Source organism: Salmo salar, chromosome 03 (genome assembly GCF_965601325.2).
Source record: "Salmo salar chromosome 03, fSalSal1, whole genome shotgun sequence".
Lineage (NCBI taxonomy): Eukaryota > Metazoa > Chordata > Actinopteri > Salmoniformes > Salmonidae > Salmo > Salmo salar.
Window position 1 is genome coordinate 75,761,935 of NC_138293.1, and position 20,118 is coordinate 75,782,052.

A 20,118-nucleotide genomic window follows, 5' to 3' on the forward strand; every position below is an offset into this window, starting at 1 on the left:
CTCGCCAAAACAAAGAAAGATCCAACAAGCATTGAGCCAGTTATTAAAAATGCATTTCATACCGGGCTATACGGTTTTCAATTACAAGGGCCGGCATTTACAGTAGTATAAACATTTTCTTATTTCCCTTACAAGAGGTGCACAAAATAGAGAAAGTTCCTTACGCAAAGCTGGAGAGGTTGTTCATACAGGTATTCAGATACAGATACAGTATGCTGTGTGTTTTGTAGAATCAGAGCAAATGGAAATATAGTTAAATATTTCAATCTCTGTTCATCTCATTAAAAGCCAGGATGGATGTCCCTCTCCTGTCTCATAGAGCTATGGTACAGGTCACCAACAGACCACCACCATCAGGCACTCTCTATATTTGGATATACAAGATATATTTACTTGTTTCTACGTATGTTGCTGTCATGAGTTTCTAGTGTTTGAGAACCAAGACCCAATCAAGGCCCTAAATGGATCAAGGTTGATCTGATGGTCTGAACGTTAAGCCACATGGTGATGGGGGAGCTACAGTAGGTCATACAGTATGACATGTGTCAGTGGGGGCCTAGGTAACACTTTATTTGGATAGTCCATTTGTAGATGCTATACGGACTATCTACAGACTATCAGTAACATTTCAACTAACTATCTACTGACCCTAGCTCTAACCCTAACCTTAACCGTTATCCTAACCCTAAACTTAACTCTAACCCTAACCTTACTCTAACCCTTATTCTTAACCTAACCCTAACCCTAACTGTAATATTAGCAAGGAGTTGCTTATTAACAGATTGTTGATAGTATGACCATCTGTAGACCATCTACTGATGGAAAATCCGGACTATCCAAATAAAGTGTGACTGAGGTCTGCTTATAAGTTTGGCAGCTCTTAATGGAAAAAAGTTTAATTTAATAATAAAACCCACTCAAGGTCATCATGAGGGGGAATCCCTCCTTTCATAGAAGGGAATCCCTAGTACGTAAACAAGATGACGTCAGAAGTCAAGATGCTCACGTCCTGATAGAGTGCCCCCCTTGCATACCCCCTTTCCCCTCCATGCAGGGTGAAGCTGGTCCTGTTGGTCCATACAGGTTTGGTCTCTCTGGCACCCTGTGTCCTGACTTGGCAGCATTCCAAACAGAGAGGGCGGAGGGGAGAGAGGAGGGTTGGGATATCCCTGGCCCAAGGTGGGCCACATCGATAGGGCTGTTAGTCTGTCACACAGGCCTTATCTCTCTATCCCCTTTGGTGCTGAACGTAGTACAGCGTTTCTTGCCCCGGCGTACTTTCAAATGGGTGTTCCCTCCATTTTCTCTCTTTCTCTCTCTGTGCCTCTCCATCAGCCCCAGGTCACTCTATCATTGGGTACGTTTACGTTAGCATCGTGGCGATCAACCTATTTCTACTGCCACAGACTAGGCTGGATTACCTTGGTGCAGGTAAGGGTGTGGCCTCCCAGGCCGGGGGTCCTTTACTGGGGTCTGTCATTGAGGGGGCTTGGGGGTCAGTGGTATTGAGTGGAGTACAGGTGAGAAAAGGTGGGGATTTGAATGAAACATGTGACAGACAACTTTATCTAACTTTCCATGTATCTGAGGTTTATACTAAAATTGTATTATATATGCCTATTAGTGAGAATACATTTTTAGAATGACATAGCTGCAAGTTGGAGTTTGTCTTTCTACAACCCAAGTCTCTCAATTAATCTATTGCTAACTAACCGTACAATGACCCAGGTGCTTAATTTCTTGTTTGTAATTGGTACAAAAATGACTGTAAAATCTAACCAGCATTATGTGTGAGTTGTATAGTACAATTTACGGTCTGTAGTGTTTGATTGTGGCCTGTGATGTTTCAAATAACAGCTAACATCACACTTCTCTTCATCAGTTTAATTAGTGATGGTATATGTGAAGAAAGTTGACTTTTTTTTGTTTTCCCGATCACCTTAATTTAGTGGTCGACGGAGGTTTAAAAAGCTCAGGGTCACAAGGTTTGAGAGACTATGGCGGTAGTGAACAGTGTCTTATCTGTCCATCAGCCTCTGTTGTTCCAATGTTATACACATTTGCATAGTATTTCTAATCAACATTGTTTTATGTGTATTTGGAGTACTACATATTCATTGTGTAACCAGATATATGAAGACACAATTTTAAGTTAATACACATTAAAATATTCTACTTCTCACTGTACACTTAAAGATTTGTATTGCCTGTCATTGTACCACGAGTTACCACCAGCCTTTTTTTTCCTTTACTGTTTTTGGAGTAGAGTAAATCTGTTAAATTACAAGTTACTGTACAAAATAGTTGTTACAGTATGAGTTGTAATATTGTAAGTTACTGTAATGGATGACTAGAGCACTAGGGTGTCTGTCTATCCTGAGGAGGGCGTAACCCAGAGATAAGACTCTGTGAGTCTCCTACTCAAACCACTGCAAGGGCCACACTGTCTCAACAGCTGACTCATGGTTAGGAGCACAGCTCATAGGGGCTGTGACATGAGCTGGTGGTATCTTGATTAAATGGGCCTCAAAATGTGTCATAAGTGTGTTTATAAGGCTTACTTGTGTAGAGGTTCATATGCCCTGTTGGTTGGGCCTGTGACACATTGTGACCAATTTGGGTTCACTGTGTGAATGAGTAACCCATGAAAACATGACAAAACAGTCCATTTAGAGTTTACACCAGATTACCCCAGATAAATTTTACCCCAGATTAGCCCAGTTAGAGTTTACCCCAGATTAACCCAGTCAGAGTTTACCACAGATTACCCCAGTCAGAGTTTACCACAGATTACCCCAGTCAGAGTTTACCCCAGATTAACCCAGTCAGAGTTTACCCCAGATTAACCCAATTAGAGGTTACCCCAGATTACCCCAATTAGACTTTACTCCAGATTACCCCAGTCAGAGTTTACCCCAGATTAACACAGTTATAGAACTGATGCAGGGGCAGTTGAGTCTCAGGTATTCCCAGAATTATTCTTCAGGCCCAGGGCCATAAACCCCTCCCCCTCCCCCAAAATGGTCACGATAGAGCTGAGAGGTCTAGACTAGAGCAAGGTCTTATTCGATGTCACTGTTGAACCATTGATTGTGACATTAGAGGAAATCCCCAAATACCCCCCCCCCCCCCCCCCCCCCATATGAGAGCGGGCTGGCATTCATTAGCTCTTCGGAAACTAAGTCATTGGTACGTTTCTATTTATAAGGCCACACTGAGACAGCTCCCTTTTCACCTGTGTACCTACATTGTCCAGCAGAAGAATGACAACTATCGCCTGCGCTCACATGTGCATTGTTGACTGTGCCTAAGGCCCGTACAGAGCTAGAGGAAAAAGGTTCATGGTTTTTTGAATATTTTTTTATTTAACCTTTATTTAACTAGGCAAGTCAGTTAAGAACAAATTCTTATTTACAATGATGGCCTACCAAAAGGCAAAAGGCCTCCTGCTGGGACGGGGGCCTGGGATAATTATTATATATATTTTTTAAATACAATAGAAATATAGGACAAAACACATATCACAGCAAGAGAGACAACACAACACTACATAAAGAGAGACCTAAGACAACAACATAACAAGGCAGCAAAACATGACAACACAGCATGGTAGCAACATTACATGACAACAACATGGGAGCAACACAACATGGTAGCAGCACAAAAACATGGTAGAAACATTATTGGGCAAAGTCAACAGCACAAAGGTCAAGAAGGTAGAGACAACAATACATCATACAAAGCAGCCACAACTGTCAGTAAGAGTGTCCATGATTGAGTCTTTGAATGAAGAGATTGAGAAAAACTGTCCAGTTTGAGTGTTTGTTGCAGCTCGTTCCAGTCGCTAGCTGCAGCGAACTGAAAAGAGGAGCGACCCAGGGATGTGTGTGCTTTGGGGACCTTTAACAGAATGTGACTGGCAGAACGGGTGTTGTATGTGGAGAATGAGGGCTGCAGTAGATATCTCAGATAGGGGAGAGTGAGGCCTAAGAGGGTTTTGTAAATAAGCATCAACCAGTGGGTCTTGCGACGGGTATACAGAGATGACCAGTTTACAAAGGAGTATAGAGTGCAGTGATGTGTCCTATAAGGAGCATTGGTGGCAAATCTGATGGCCGAATGGTAAAGAACATCTAGCCGCTCGAGAGCACCCTTACCTGCTGATCTATAAATTATGTCTCCGTAATCTAGCATGGGTAGGATGGTCATCTGAATCAGGGTTAGTTTGGCAGCTGGGGTGAAAGAGGAGCAATTACGATAGAGGAAACCAAGTCTAGATTTAACTTTAGCCTGCAGCTTTGATATGTGCTGAGAGAAGGACAGTGCACCGTCTAGCCATACTCCCAAGTACTTGTATGAGGTGACTACATCAAGCTCTGAACCCTCAGAGGTAGTAATCACACCTGTGGGAAGAGGGGCATTCTTCTTACCAAACCACATGACCTTTGTTTTGGAGGTGTTCAGAACAGGGTAAGGGTAGAGAAAGATTGTTGGACACTAAGGAATCTTTGTTGTAGAGCATTTAAAATCCAGGGAGGGTTCTCTGCCCCTTCCATTTGGAACAAGCTTCAAGAAGTCCTGGAAATTACAAGAGCCCCTACGTTTAAATGTGTTTAAAGCAAAGGTAAACACTATGATATACAATGAAGTGAGGGGCTGTCAGTGTTTTGACCCATAGTTGCACGACACTTCCCTAAACCATGTTGTTGCTCAATGTGTACATTTTTTTTTTTAACTGTAGTGTTTTGCTTTTTTGGCCAGGTCTCTCTTGTAAGAGATTGTTCATTTCAATGGTAAAATAAAGGTTAAATGCAAGTCTGTATTTCATGTGTCTAATTCTAGTGTGTTTGTGTTTATTAATTTATGTCAATGTGCATTCACATTACAGGGTATGCACAAACGTTGCTGAAAGTTTAAGGACAGACGAAGCAAGCACTGACACACTCCAATGGAGAACGATCTGTCTTTTGGAGAGGTGGATAAAACACATTTTTATTGCAGTAATGCAGTAAATGGGATGGGGAAATATGAATTGTCAATTCAAAGTATTTGTAACATTTTATTTACATATTTTACTTTGACCCCCCCCCCTCTCTCTCTCTCTCTCGCTCTCTGATTCCATCCAGGATGTCATGTCCTATGAGGAGGAGAGTGACTCTGCTTTCCCATCTCCGATCAGACCGTGAGTGCTCTCCCCTCTTAAAAGTTTATTTTTTAAGTCTAATTAGCATTTCCTCATAAAAGAAGTCCAACCTGAACAATATTAGAAGGAATTCAATTAATGGGTGAAAGAGTCTAAAACAAGATATTGTGAATGCAGCTACATCAAGTGGTTGCCTAGGTTGTCAGTGAGAGTGATCAGAAGTAGGGCTACTGTAAATGATTATACAACACCACCCCCCACTGGTCTAAGCCAGCATGACATCCTTATCTGAGAAGGCAGGACTGATAATGCAGAGCTTGCCCAAGTCTCTCACTGAAGTCACCAATCTCTGGTAACACAGCAAGCGAATGGTTCTGAGGCTACAGAATATACAGACATCATACAGGCTTTTGCTGCCCCTTTTGGCCAGAACGCCAAACACCAGGAGCTGCAGGTACTTCATGAAAGAAAGGAGCACAACCTGGCCTGTTGTCTGTAAGATCTGGTGAGACATGGACAGGTGTTGAGGAGCAGCACACCTGCGTCCCGTGCCCCCCCTCACTAACCTGGTTCTCCCCCCTCCCCCTCCCTCCCCAGGACCCCACCGGGCCACAGTGGCAACTATGACCTGGAGCAGAGCAGGCAGGAAGAGGACAGCGACCAGGCCATCCAGAGCATCGTCATTCACACCGACCCAGAGGGTGAGCACTAAACGCCCATCAACACATTCTCTCTACTCCCCTCTGTATGTCTCTCCTACACAAGTACACCTCCAATGGAGTGCTAGGACTGAATACTACCTCTCTGTATTTCAGCCTATCTGAACCTGAACACCAACGCCAACACCAGAGGGGATGCTCAGGTAAGCCCCATTTGGGGTATAGCTTCAAATAAACGGATACCTAGTATATTGACAAGGAAGTTGCCATTTTGAACCTGAGCATGATGTTGTGTGTGTGTGTCTCAGGCCTATGTGGAGCTGAATGAGCTCATGGGCAACAGCTGGCAGGAGACTGGCCGCTGGGTGGGCTATGAGGAGAATTTGAACCCAGCAACGGGCAAGTGGGGCCCCTCCCACGTCTCCTACCTCACCTTCAAGAGTCTGATCCAGCTTCGCAAGATCATGAGCACAGGTGACTATCTGGAACAAATTCACTGTGTTTATCACTCAATCTATATTAATTTCTTGACATAATCTGGTTCATTTCATGAGGTTATTAGCAAATGAATCTTTTCTCAGAACCACCATATGAAACCGTATTTCCAACAATAGATGACAGGCAGCAACAGGCCATGTTTGACCTTTCCCAAAACTCTGTCTGTGTGTGTTCAGGTGCGATCATTCTGGACCTGCAGGCCAGCAGTCTGTCTGCTGTGGCTGAGAAGGTGGTGGATGAATTGCGGAGCAAGGGTGAGATCCGTGCCACTGATAGAGATGGCCTGCTGAGGGCTCTACTGCAGAGACGCAGTCAGTCTGAGGGAGCTGGAGCTCGACCCCTGGGAGGAGACATCGAGATGCAGACATTCTCTGTCACCAAGCAGGTAACACTAGGCTTAGGATCTATATCGCACCGCTAAATCTAAATATCATTCCAGCACTTCATGACTTCTGTCAACCTCTCTTCCTCTTTCTTTGATAAATCTACCTTTCTCTCCCAATATCTCACTAACTGACCTTCCTCCCTTTGCTTTTCAGAGAGATACAACTGATAGCGTGGAAGCATCCATTGTCCTCTCAGGTAAGTCGTGTGTGAAAAATGTACTTTTTAAATGTATTTTATTTAACTAGGCAAGTCAGTTAAGAACAAATTCTTATTTACAATGGCGGCCTACACTGGCCAAACCCGGACGACACTGGGCCAATTGTGCACCGCCCTATGGGACTTCCAATCACGGCCGGTTGTGATACCGCCTGGAATCGAACCAGGGTGTCTGTAGTGACACCTCTAGTACTGAGATGCAGTGCCTTAGACCGCTGCGCCACTCGGGAGCCCAACTGGATATTCTGCCTGATTTGCCTATTCAACCATTTATTCTAAAGAATATGGAGACTGTAATCTAAGCTCTATATGTGTGTGTTTGTTCCAGGGGTGATGGACTCCCTGGAGAAGCCTGCCGTGGCCTTCGTCAGGCTGGGGGACTCTGTGGTGATAGAGGGGGCCCTGGAGGCCCCTGTGCCGGTGCGCTTCGTCTTTGTGCTGGTGGGCCCCAGCCAGGGAGGAGTGGATTACCATGAGAGTGGCCGTGCCATGGCTGCCCTTATGGCTGACTGGGTGAGAAAATAGGAGTGGAAGGAGGGATGGGACTTATTAAGGCCAAGGAGCGCAAGGGGGGAGGGGAAGAATGAGGAGATGCTTCATAGTATCTAGATGAATCTTTTCAGTGTTTTACAATAGCTAACCATGCTCTCCCCACATCTCCGGTCCTACAGGTCTTTAGTCTGGAGGCTTACCTAGCCCAGACTAACAAGGAATTGACCAATGCCATCGCTGATTTCATGGACTGCAGCATCGTCATCCCGCCCACTGAGATCCAGGACGAGGGCATGCTCCAGCCAATCATTGACTTCCAGAAGAAGATGCTGAAGGACAGACTCCGCCCCTCTGACACCCGAATCATATTTGGTGGTGGGGCCAAAGGTCAGTCACACAGACTAATCCTGTAGTTACAACTAATCTAAATCTACATATAACTTGAAAATTCAATTTCCAAAATTAGGGATTGTTTACGTTTGGCCTACATTTCCTTCTAATATGATTTTCCAAATAAAATTGATGTTTAGAAAATGCAGAGATTTTGGAGATTCTAGTCTAAACCCATCCAAAATACTTGCTCTGTCTGTGCTCATTTTGAGTCATTATTTGTTTTGTTTTTGTATCCAGCTGATGAGGCCGATGAGGAGCCAAGAGAAGACCCGCTGGCCCGGACAGGCATTCCCTTCGGCGGGATGATAAAGGACATGAAGCGGCGGTACCGCCATTACATCAGTGACTTCACAGACGCCCTCAACCCCCAGGTCCTGGCTGCTGTCATCTTCATCTACTTCGCTGCCCTGTCCCCTGCCATCACCTTCGGAGGCCTGCTGGGTGAGTTCATGTCTGAAGGAGGGACCCACCTAGTATCATAGAGGACAGGAGCACTGACTGACTCTATATAGGATTTGTGGGTAGGCCTACATAACAGCAGTTATAATCATGACCTTCATCCCCCTGACCTCTGCCTCCAGCCGATAAGACGGAGCACATGATGGGCGTGTCTGAGCTGATGATCTCCACCTGCGTCCAGGGCATCATCTTCGCCTTCATCGCAGCCCAGCCTACACTGGTCATCGGCTTCTCTGGACCACTGCTGGTGTTTGAGGAGGCCTTCTTTGCGGTATGTATCATAGAACTTTCACATAACAGCTCAGTGAGCCCTAGCTCTGACCCCTGATGACAGTATGCTGAGCCATCACTGCTTCATGTCCTCAGGATGTCAATCATATTAAACATGATTTGCATTGGCTATTATGATAACTATGAATTTCAAAGTTACAATGCAAGTACATCATTAACATAAACAACTTATTTTTATAAATCCCATTGTCTAGTTCTGCAAGTCCCAGGAGATTGAGTACATTGTGGGCCGTATCTGGGTAGGCCTGTGGCTGGTGATCATCGTGGTGGTTATCGTGGCCGTGGAGGGCAGCTTCCTGGTCAAATTCATCTCCCGCTTCACGCAGGAGATCTTCTCCATCCTCATCTCCCTCATCTTCATCTACGAGACCTTCAGCAAGCTCGGCAAGGTACCACACATCACTCTACCTCATCTCCTCACATCCATCCCAACATTTACATCCATCCACTATCCTAAGCACTTTTTTATACCTCAACTGTAAATACAAAAATAAAACCTGTCTTTCTCCTTTCCTTCACACCCCTCCTGTCCTCTGCTGCTAATTCATCTACATACCTACTTTTCTTCTCTTGTTATTCAGATCTTCAAAGCTCACCCTCTGGTTCTGAACTATGAGCACTTGAACGACACCCTGGACAACCCTTTCCACCCGGTGGTCAAGGAGGAAGTAAAGCATCTTGATGATGGCAACATTACAGTGCAAGAGATCTTAATTGAGAGGGCCTACCCCAACACCGCCCTGCTTTCCATGTGTCTTATGTTCGGGTGTTTCTTCATCGCATACTTCCTCCGTCAGTTCAAAAATGGCCACTTCCTCCCTGGACCGGTAAGAGCTACAGCTGTTTTCAACAGTGATGACTACTGTATGTCTGTGAGCAAAGCGAACTTTTAACAACCTGGTGCTTACACAGTATTTTACTGCTGGACAGTATTGAAGAGAGATGAATCAGGATAGGGTCTTTTAGGGCTGGAGAGCCCCCTCTGTGTTCTGTGTGTGATAGCCTTCACTTCATATGTTTTCCCTATCACCAGATTCGTCGGATGATTGGAGATTTTGGTGTTCCCATCGCCATTTTCTTCATGATCGCTGTGGATATCACCATTGAGGATGCCTACACTCAGGTTAGTGATGTATAGGTTTGTGTTGCCTTGACTAAAAGGTGATCTCGGTGTATAACATATTACTCTATCCTTAAACTGTTTCATGTAAAAAGTGATATCTATTAATAGATTAAATACAGCATATGTATTTTGTGTGTCCCCTGGCAGAAACTTGTGGTGCCCAAGGGTCTTATGGTGTCCAACCCCGATGCCAGAGGCTGGTTCATCAACCCCCTGGGAGAGAAGAAGCCTTTCCCCGCCTGGATGATGGGGGCGTGTTGCGTGCCAGCCCTGCTGGTCTTCATCCTCATCTTCCTCGAGTCCCAGATCACTACGTTAGTAAAATCGTCTTTATGTCCATAGTCCCTCCACAACCGCCAAGCCTCCTCTCATTGTTTGACCTCTGACCTTTCTAGGCTGATTGTGAGCAAACCAGAAAGGAAGATGGTGAAGGGCTCTGGTTTCCATCTGGACCTGCTCATCCTTGTCACCATGGGTGGCATCGCCTCCCTGTTTGGGGTGCCCTGGCTGAGTGCCGCCACCGTGCGTTCTGTCACCCATGCCAACGCCCTCACTGTCATGAGCAAGGGACCCAAGCCTGAGATCGAGAAGGTGCTGGAGCAAAGGATCAGCGGCATGCTTGTGGCCGCCATGGTCGGTAAGTGCTACCATATAGGCAACTGAGATTTAGCTGATGCAGTCGATCCCGACGAACAGACAGAACACTGGGTGTCTAAAGGAAAGGTCAGCACAGTCCTTTGTTGAGCTCCTAAAAATGTCTGAGAAATGTTTGTTGTTCCTGTATTCCCAGGTGTGTCTATTCTCTTGGAGCCTATCCTGAAGATGATTCCCATGACGGCTCTGTTTGGAATCTTCCTCTACATGGGTATAACCTCACTCAGTGGGATCCAGATGTGGGACCGAATGCTTCTGCTTATTGTACCCAGGAAATACTATCCTGCTGACGCCTACGCACAAAGGGTACACTGCCTCTCTACACCCCCCAATTGTCCTCCTTTCTGTTTCAGCGTTTTTTATCATTATTTAATTTATGAAACATACCAGACAATTCCTACACAATAACACACTGTGGCAATCACAACGTAATTATCTGAAAAATCATAAATTACCTTTGCACTTACAAGTTTTACACCATAGTAAATATCAGGAGTGCAACTTTGGTTTTAGAAGTGGGGGAGACATAATTTTGTATTGAATTTTTATACAATCGAATAAACACTCCAAGCAGCCTACCTGACCGCTCGGAGGTAGGCATGGTCCTAAAGCACACCATTGCTTGTTTTGTATCACATTCCAAAGATAAAACTGGGGGGGACAAAAATGCTATTTCAGAATGTGCCCGTCCCCAGTGAAGGTTATGCCCCTGGTAAACATAAGTATATATCCAATGTGTTGCCCCTGTCTTAACCCTCCTTCTCTCATCTCCTTACTGCAGGTAACTACTATGAAGATGCACTTGTTCACTCTGATCCAGTTGGTGTGTTTGGGAGCTCTCTGGATGGTGAAGATGAGTGCCTTCTCCCTGGCTCTGCCCTTTGTCCTCATCCTCACCATCCCCCTGCGCATGGCCATCACTGGAACACTCTTCACTGACAAGGAAATGAAATGTGTAAGTGGCACACAAATGTTTTAATGTGGTTAACTACAATCCCCACATTGGGGGTAGGAGCCTGGTCCCAGGTCAGTACCTTGTTGTCATGCCGATGAGTGGTCAGAAGATTTAGCTAAATCACATACACATGAGAACAGAATGGACCTGATAGAATCTGCAGAGAACATTTTCAAAATACCCATTCAGCTATTGATCAATAGAATGTCAGTATAGCTATTCATTTTCTTCCTATTGGGTTCAGTTTCATTTCTATTGGAAATGCTATCTTTCAAATCATTTTAGGAGGTTTAGAATAAATTCTGCCTCTAATAAATCAGTGTGACTCAACTAAACTGTGTGTGTTTCTCTAATGAGACTGTGTGATCTGTTGTAGCTGGATGCCTCTGACGGCAAGGTGAAGTTCGAAGAGGAGCCAGGAGAGGATATGTACAACGAGTCCCCGTTGCCATGAACACAACCTTTCACTTCTCAACTCACTGCGAGGACCCAGTGAACTCAAACAATGCTTTAATAGGGACCGGTGTCTAACACATTTATTAGTATATGCCATCAAAAAATATTCTTTAGGAAAATGTATTTTAGCCAACTGTCCTGAAACCTCATTGCAATTGGGTATGTTTGTGTGCCAAGCTAAAATGAAGGTCTCGGGTAAGCATTCAAACCTTTTTAATGACAGGTAGCCTAATATTCTACACTATTAATATGACAATTAACATTTATCTCTCACATACCCAAATAATGCCAAAAATATAATCCCATCAGTATTAGGCAGATAAATAGATAAATGCAATATTATAAGTCACACGAAAATGCTTTTCTATGGGACTGTTATTTTAGCCTTGGTTCTATAGCCTATTTTATACCCTAGTTACATTACTCTCCTTTGTTACAGTTTGGTTTTATGCTTCATTGTGATTAATTGTGTGCTTATTGAATGAAAGTATTTTGTAGATTACCTTTTGTTCTTGCTGTTTTGTTTAGTTGCAAGCTAAAGTGTGAGTATGGAGTTAAAATCATCTTAGTTCTATTTTTGGGTGTCAAGTGGTGTCACTCATTCAGTTCTTATACCTAAATACATATTTACTTCAGGATGTAATGCTTTCGGGATGGCAAAGGTGAGAGGGATACATATAGGAAAATTATTGATTAATCACTGAATGAATTGTAACAATATAATGATGATGTGGGAGAGAAATGTGTAAATATGACAAATGAATCACAGCAATAAGATCTGACTATAGGCCTATTGCACTATTTTTTCATTGATCAGGGACAGGTGTAAAAGGACAGCTGTATATTTGGTTTATTGTATGTGGATGTGTGTTTGAATCACTGTACAACTGCTGTTTTGATTTTCACCCAACCAATTAAAGACATTTTAAACCCTTTAATTTCTTAATTTGAGACATTCCATCACTTTATTCATCAATGGTAGGAGGACTGACAGTGCTGGTCCACAGGAGCACTGAGAAGGGCGCCACTCCAACACGGTTTAACGAGGCTGTGCGCTCATTGGAAAGTCATTTGTTTCCAATGGATCTGGCTGTCTGGATTGGATGGCTGGATTACGCCCACAAACTGACAAGGTGGAGTTGGAAGAAATTGCATGAGTGAGAAAATGAAACCGTCAAATAGGCTTCTAGACTTTGCAAATAGGAGCACCACTAAAAGTATAGGCCTATCCATGGAATACAATTCCAGTATCGTTTTCGCAATCTGTCAACAGTTAGCGCTGGCATGAATATATGTTTATGACACTTTTTTTCTCAAAATGTTCAGTAGGCCTTAACACTGCAGATTGTTATTAAATGTTATAATTTGTTAAATTACTTTAATGTAACAACAGCTGACTAAAGTTCCGCTTAGATATATGCATATTTGTCTGGGACAAATAACTTTTACAAAAGTATCAGTAGTCTAAAAGATTTGCACTCGCTCATTGTCCTCGGTTGGCAACGGCGGGTCGGGGAGCTAAATGTGGAAAAATAGTATGGCTGTGGGTGATGCGTTCGGTAGCGGGGGAGAGATCGAAAATGCGGATGTCTTTGCTAAGAGAAATGGTCGGATCGAGAGAGCTACGCGTTGAGTGGAAGGAGAAAGCAAGTGAGATGGAGGCGGGGGAAGTTCCCATCTCTGCGGGGACTGGAGCGCCTGTGCCCTGGACCGGCGGCGCAGTGCTGGCTAACATTCAACCCAACCCTTGTTCCACAACGAGCTCTACTCACGCTGAGACAGGTAAGGCTCACAGCCACCTCCGTCAATTCGACTGCTCAAAAAATATATAAACAAAATGATTTCCACAAACAATTTACGCTCAATATGGTTTATTTTCTCCCTTGAGTAATTTTAAAAGAACACCTCATCTTGAATGCCTTGTGTTAGCAAAACACTACTGTAGGGTAGACCATTCCGAGGTCGCCATACCCGAATTTCCTCTCCTTTACCACGGGTAGGAAATGCGAGCTATATGGTATAAATTGATAACATTTGCATTGATTATGGACCACCGTCAATTTGGAATTTAATTCACCAATGTATCTTATTTTCTGCTAAGAATTGACTATTTCCGCGCCGAGACCTCCATGCGGTTGTTGACAGAACCAGCCGCCTCTCTGGTTAGCCATCATGGATCTCAGTTTAATATCTCACCGTGTGGGCTCGCCCTCTATCTCGCTTGACAACCATCATTGCCAACCTGCGAAAACCAGTCTTTGGTACTGTTATAGTTGCCTATGATCCTGGTGCGGGGCAGGTTAGTTGCACACCCAGGCTTACTTTAAACCCCATTTCTTGCTAAGCATGTAGTGCGCCATATGAGCTTGTCACGGTCGGTATCCTAACTGACTCGCGCTTTGCCTGTAGTATGGCGGCTCTGGAACCATCCTCGCGCCAGTGAACCATTTGCAATCTCGGATGTACAAATATTTCATTCTGTGTGGTGTCAATTTGATACAATGTAACCGCGGATTGAAACCTTGTGAATGATGATAGATTGTAGTTATGTATCCTCATTTCAATTCGGAAGATTAGCACAGATTGTTACAATTTATTTCCTTTTTTCTTCATTCGTGTGCCTCAGTCTTCATGACCCATCCTCGCCACACGGCTACAAAACCTGGTTTACACCGTGTTCAACAACAGCTGAAAGAAAAGTCGGGGTGGATAGAACCGTTTCACGGTGAGTTTGTTCATTTAAATCGTTGTTTTCAAGAAACACAACAGTGAATTTGTCTGTCTCAGATTAATGATTTTCTAAACATGATTCTCTTTCATGGAGACGAGGTCAGTGTTCGGGTCGCAGTCGTTTGGAACTGGATTTTTTCCTATGGGTTAATGCAAAACTAGTAACGTTAGGCCAATACGTAATATTTTGAACGACCAATTACAAATGCATTTATCTAGTTAACGTTCCCTGCAATATTGATTGCACCCTAAATGTATATACAAAATAAAAACGTAAATCATTATCCATGGTGAATCCCCTGAAGTTAGCGAAGCTTTAGCTAGCTAGCATAACAGTTGACTGGTCTTGGTGGTGGTTTTCATATTTTACATTTACAGTAGCTAGCTAGCTACTATACCCTTTTAAACCTTAAAATGTATAGATTATTGTCATTTGATTATTTTCGCAGGTGACCACCGTGTTGGCTAACATATTGCTGTAAATTAATGTAAATCTGATGGTTGCTAACACAATATAGCTAGCGAGTTAGCAGCTAGCTAACCATTGCATTGAACCAGCGTAGTGCGGTTGTAACTAGCTAGCGCGGTCGGTCGTTGGCTCGGTTGGAGTATGTGGACCCCCCCAAACCATCTTATCATACCAGGATATTACTTTTAAATTTCCCATAAACTGCATTGATTTATTGGGACACTAGCTAACTATGTCCAACCACTGTTTTAAACGCATCATTAGACCAGCGATAATTGTATCCCCCCTTAAACGCACTGGCAGTCCAACACAAGCTCGTATCACCAAGAACGGGTAAACAACAGGCGGGGTGCTGACTGCAGAGTCGCCATCACATATCCCAAATCGGTTACGCCTCGCGCAAGAATGTCCTGCTTCTTCGAGTCTTTTTCGGTTTATGGTTGCCCGCTGCGATACTAAAACGATTAAAGCATAGAAACGGGTCACTGAGGACTATGCCCAACAATTTAATTTATTATAAAGCGTAATATGTATCCCTCTTTGGCCCCTCACAAGAGTCGGCCGATAGAGATTCAAGGCGGAGGCAGGTTTCAATTCCAGCTCAATGTTGCTAGTGTGGTTTTGTCGAGTGGTTCATTTGGTAGTAATGTTCCCTGGCCACCATTCCCCTTCGTTGGAGACCGAAAGCAGATCTCCCGTCCATAGTCAGCTGGTTGCCTACAGCTGCCTCTAAACGTTCGCTTCCTCCTTCTGTGGAACCTCCCCACCACCACTCCGAGAAAATCCTCCATTACCGATCGACAGAAGACATGGTCGACAGAAAGCAAAATGAGTTGCTACTTTAATGTAGAATAAGCTAGCCTATTTTCCAAATCGACATACAGAGAACATTACTAGTCGTATCCTTCTGCGGTGTTATTTGAGATGCGAAACCGTCACAAGCTATAGCCTGTCTCACCGTGTAGCGTAAACGTTTAGGGGCGGTGTAATAAACATTAATAACCATCATGTCGAAGTCGATTTTAATTTCCAGGATTTTAAAAGGCTGGAATTTCTTATCCAATAGCTTGTTTGGAATGATTAAAAGCAGTTGAATAATCTCTGTCCAATAAATCTTGTTTTCAGTATCACATTTTACACACTTATTTTAATATGCAAGTCAATATACTAGTAGAATGATATACATTTTTAACCTCTAACCTATGTCATTTCAAATGTGTTTAACCTCCAAACATTATTTTTCCACATATTTCCTAATATCACAAGGCATAGCATTGGCCAAAGTCGTTTTCTGTTACTTTCTCACATTTGCACGCATTAGGTGGATGCATAGGTAACTTGGCTATTATGTATCCTGTGTAGATTTTTTTTTTGGTGGCACAGTAGTGAGAGTAAATTGTTGGTAAGATTAACAATGACTCACTGCACCTTGTATATTATTCACAGCCATTAAAAGAAAGGGATAGTGTTTTATTAGGATCTGTTTTGTTTATGTGCAGGTTAAAGAAAGTACAGATGAATGGAGAAATGGATGCGTCCACTAAAGACCAAGGTGAGATCATAGTCAATCAACGTGAGATCATAGTAGTCAATCAAGGTGAGATATAGTCACAACATGGAACTTCTTCCTTCCATCCCCTTCAGAATATTTTGCAAAATGGAGAGATTCATGATTTATTTTCACTTCAGCCAGGATAATGGTTGCAGGACAGGTAAGCTGATGTGTGTGTCCTTGTGTGGCTATAGTGTGGACGCAGGACGACCTTCTGAATCTGCTAGAGGCCATGAAAGTCAATCTTCCCCAGAAGGACCTGGCCAAGTACAAGACATCGGAATCCCATCTGGACTGGGAGAAGGTGGCCTTCAACTCATTCACAGGAGAGATGTGCAAACAGAAGTGGAACGAGGTCTCCAAAGTGGTACGCCATGTCTCTATTATGCTCTACTGTGGACTGGGGTATTGTGTATTTGAGAATAAAAGTGGATTTCCAATTCTTGTCAGTTCAATATGTACATACTGCATCTTGCCTCTGCAATGCGTTTTATGTTGTTCCGTGTCTTTGGTTCAGATCCGTAAATTTCGCACATTAACAGAGCTGATTTTCGATGCCCAAGACTTCATCAAGAACCCGTATAAGGGCAAGAAGCTGAAGGTGAGCTGCATGTCCTCTTTTTATGATAGACACTATCAGTTGATACTTTCACAGGTGACACATTATTTTCTTAGCAAATTCAGTTATCTGGTGACTGATTTGACTGTCTTTTTGTGTGTAATTTTACTCATATTTGGTATTGTTCTTTCGAATGTTCTTCTGTTTTTTTCACTGAACAGAAGCATCCAGATTTCCCTAAAAAGCCCCTGACGCCATATTTCCGCTTCTTCATTGAGAAGAGGGCCAAGTATGCCAAGCTGCACCCTGAGATGAGCAACCTAGACCTCACCAAGATCCTCTCCATGAAGTACAGAGGGCTGCCCGACAAAAAGAAGGTCAGAAGCAGGGAGAGAGTGGGAAGGAAGAGATGCAATTAAAGGGAGGGATATAGTGACGTTTGGGATGGGGGGTAAATATGTCCTCCCTGGTAGATACAATTTATTTGAACTGAGTAATTTGCTGACGTTGCTCATGGTCGACTGACTTGTTTTTTGACAACAGAAAAAATATCTAGAAGACTTCCAGAAAGACAAAGAAACGTTTGGCCACAGCATGTCAAAGTTCAGGTAAGGTTCAAATGTAGGTTATCTGCAACTGCAGTAAATATATATTTCAAGGGTGGATTTCTCCATTGTGTTGAATGTGTTTTAATTTGCTTGTTGAGTATTTTTATTTAACCTTTATTTAACTAGGCAAGTCAGTCAAGAACAAATTCTTATTTACAATGACGGCCTACCAAAAGGCAAAAGGCCTCCTGCTGGGATTAAAAATAAAATATAAATATAGGACAAAACACACATCACGACAAGAGACAAAACAACACTACATAAAGAGAGACCTAAGACCACAACATGGCAAAGCAGCAACACATGACAACACAGCATGGTAGCAACACAACATAAGAACAACATGGTAGCAACACAACATGGTACAAACATTGGGCACAGACAACAGCACAAACGGCATGAAGGTAGAGGCAATAATACATCACACAAAGCAGCCACAACTGTCAGTAAGAGTGTCCATGATTGAGTCTTTGAATGAAGAGATTGAGAATAAACTGTCCAGTTTGAGTGTTTGTTGCAGCTCGTTCCAGTCGCTAGTTGCAGCGAACTGAAAAGAGGAGCAACCAAGGGATGTGTGTGCTTTGGGGACCTTTAACAGAATGTGACTGGCAGAACGGGTGTTCTATGTGGAGGATGAGGGCTGAAGTAGATATCTCAGATAAGGGGGAGTGAGGCTTAAGAGGGTTTAATAAATAAGCATCAACCAGTGGGTCTTGCGATGGGTATACAGAGATGACCAGTTTACAGAGAAGTATAGAGTGCAGTGATGTGTTCTACTGATCACCTCAATCCACAAAAGTAGAGACCAATTTCACCCCAATAACTACCGTGGGATATGCGTCAACAGAAACCTTGGGAAAATCCTCTGCGTTATCATTAACAGCAGACTCGTACATTTCCTCAGTGAAAACAATGTACTGAGCAAATGTCAAATCGGCTTCTTACCATATTATCGTACGACAGACCACGTATTCACCCTGCACATCCTAATTGACAAACAAACCAAAACAAAGGCAAAGTCTTCTCATGCTTTGTTAATTTCAAAAAAGCCTTCCACTCATTTTGGCATGAGGGTCTGCTATACAAATTGATGGAAAGTGGTGTTGGGGGAAGATAGCCTATTGGTTAGAGCGTTGGGCCAGTAACCGAAAGGTTTATAGATCGAATCCTCGAGCTGGTAAAAATCTGTCGTTCTGCCCCTGAACAAGGCAGTTAACCCACTGTTCCTAGGCTGTCATTGTAAATAACAATTTGTTCTTAACTGACTTGCCTAGTTAAATAAGGAGCATTGGTGGCAAATCTAATGGCCGAATGATAAAAAACATCTAGCCGCTCGAGAGCACCCTTACCTGCCGATCTATAAATGATGTCTCTGTAATCTAGCATGGGTAGGATGGTCATCTGAATCAGGGTTAGTTTGGCAGCTGGGGTGAAAGAGGAACAATTTATGAGGAGCGATTACGATAGAGGAAACCAAGTCTAGATTTAACTTTAGCCTGCAGATTTGATATGTGCTGAGAGGACAGTGTACCGTCTAGCCATACTCCCAAGTACTTGTATGAGGTGGCTACCTCAAGCTCTAAACCCTCATAGGTAGTAATCACACCTGTGGGAAGAGTGGCATTCTTCTTACCAAACCACATGACCTTTGTTTTGGAGGTGTTCAGAACAAGGTTAAGGGTAGAGAGTAGAGGTCAACCGATTAATCGGAATTGCCGATTTTAATTAGGGCCAATTTCAAGTTTTCATAACAATCGGTAATCAGCATTTTTGGACACCGATTATGGCCGATTACATTGCACTCCACGAGAAGACTGCATGGCAGGCTGACTACCTGTTATGCGACTGCAGCAAGGAGCCACGGTAAGGTGCTAGCTAGCATTAAACTTGTCTTATAAAAAACAATCAATCTTAACATAATCACTAGTTAACTACACATGGTTGATGATATTACTAGTTTATCTAGCTTGTCCTGCGTTGCATATAATTGATGCAGTGCCTGTTAATTTATCATTGAATCACAGCCTACTTCTCCAAACGGGTGATTTAACAAGCGCATTTGTGAAAAAAGCTCTGTCGTTGCACCAATGTGTACCTAACCATAAACATCAATGCCTTAAACTCAATACACAACTATATAATTTTTAAACCTGCATATTTAGTTAATATTGCCTGCTAACATGAATTTCTTTTAACTAGTGAAATTGTGTCACTTCTCTTGCGTTCTGTGCAGCAGAGTCAGAGTATATGCAGCAGTTTGGGCCGCCTGGCTCATTGCGAACTGTGTGAAGACCATTTCTTCCTAACAACGACCGTCATTAATTTGCCAGAATTATACATAATTATGACATAACATTGAAGGTTGTGCAATGTAACAGCAATATTTAGACTTAGGGATGCCACCCATTTAGATAAAATATGGAATGGTTCTGTATTTCACTGAAAGAATAAACGTTTTGTTTTCGTAATTATAG

At 43.2% G+C, this 20,118-nt stretch overlaps 2 protein-coding genes across 6 annotated transcripts in view; both read left to right on the forward strand.

Moving 5' to 3' along the window:
- Positions 1-1,245: 1,245 nt before the first annotated feature.
- LOC100380859 (band 3 anion exchange protein) lies at positions 1,246-12,664 on the forward strand. 2 transcript variants are annotated; one of them, XM_045715382.2, is made up of 20 exons: positions 1,246-1,431; positions 4,889-4,975; positions 5,127-5,182; positions 5,741-5,844; positions 5,959-6,005; positions 6,111-6,276; positions 6,477-6,685; positions 6,840-6,882; positions 7,232-7,416; positions 7,575-7,782; positions 8,026-8,229; positions 8,370-8,518; positions 8,733-8,927; positions 9,120-9,365; positions 9,572-9,661; positions 9,809-9,975; positions 10,057-10,298; positions 10,452-10,621; positions 11,097-11,270; positions 11,647-12,664. In XM_045715382.2, exons 2-20 carry the CDS (start codon positions 4,949-4,951, stop codon positions 11,722-11,724), a joined length of 2,760 nt encoding a protein of 919 aa, XP_045571338.2. In that variant the 5' UTR covers positions 1,246-1,431; positions 4,889-4,948; the 3' UTR covers positions 11,725-12,664. The 2 variants fall into 2 exon arrangements, with proteins under 2 accessions (XP_045571338.2, XP_082828331.1); XM_082972205.1 differs by having other exon boundaries at positions 1,334-1,357.
- Positions 12,665-12,914: 250 nt separating this feature from the next.
- LOC106606818 (nucleolar transcription factor 1) overlaps positions 12,915-20,118 on the forward strand; it is a 33,146-nt gene continuing 25,942 nt past the window's right edge. The window contains exons 1-7 of one of the 4 annotated variants that reach the window (XM_045715383.2): positions 12,915-13,508; positions 14,353-14,451; positions 16,425-16,522; positions 16,672-16,844; positions 16,995-17,078; positions 17,258-17,413; positions 17,580-17,644. In XM_045715383.2, the coding sequence (XP_045571339.1) occupies positions 16,441-16,522; positions 16,672-16,844; positions 16,995-17,078; positions 17,258-17,413; positions 17,580-17,644 (560 nt within the window). In that variant the 5' untranslated portion in view covers positions 12,915-13,508; positions 14,353-14,451; positions 16,425-16,440. Of the gene's footprint in view, positions 13,509-14,006; positions 14,026-14,352; positions 14,452-16,424; positions 16,523-16,671; positions 16,845-16,994; positions 17,079-17,257; positions 17,414-17,579; positions 17,645-20,118 lie in introns of those variants that run through there. The other 3 variants (XM_045715384.2, XM_082972206.1, XM_082972207.1) reach the window with 3 other exon arrangements.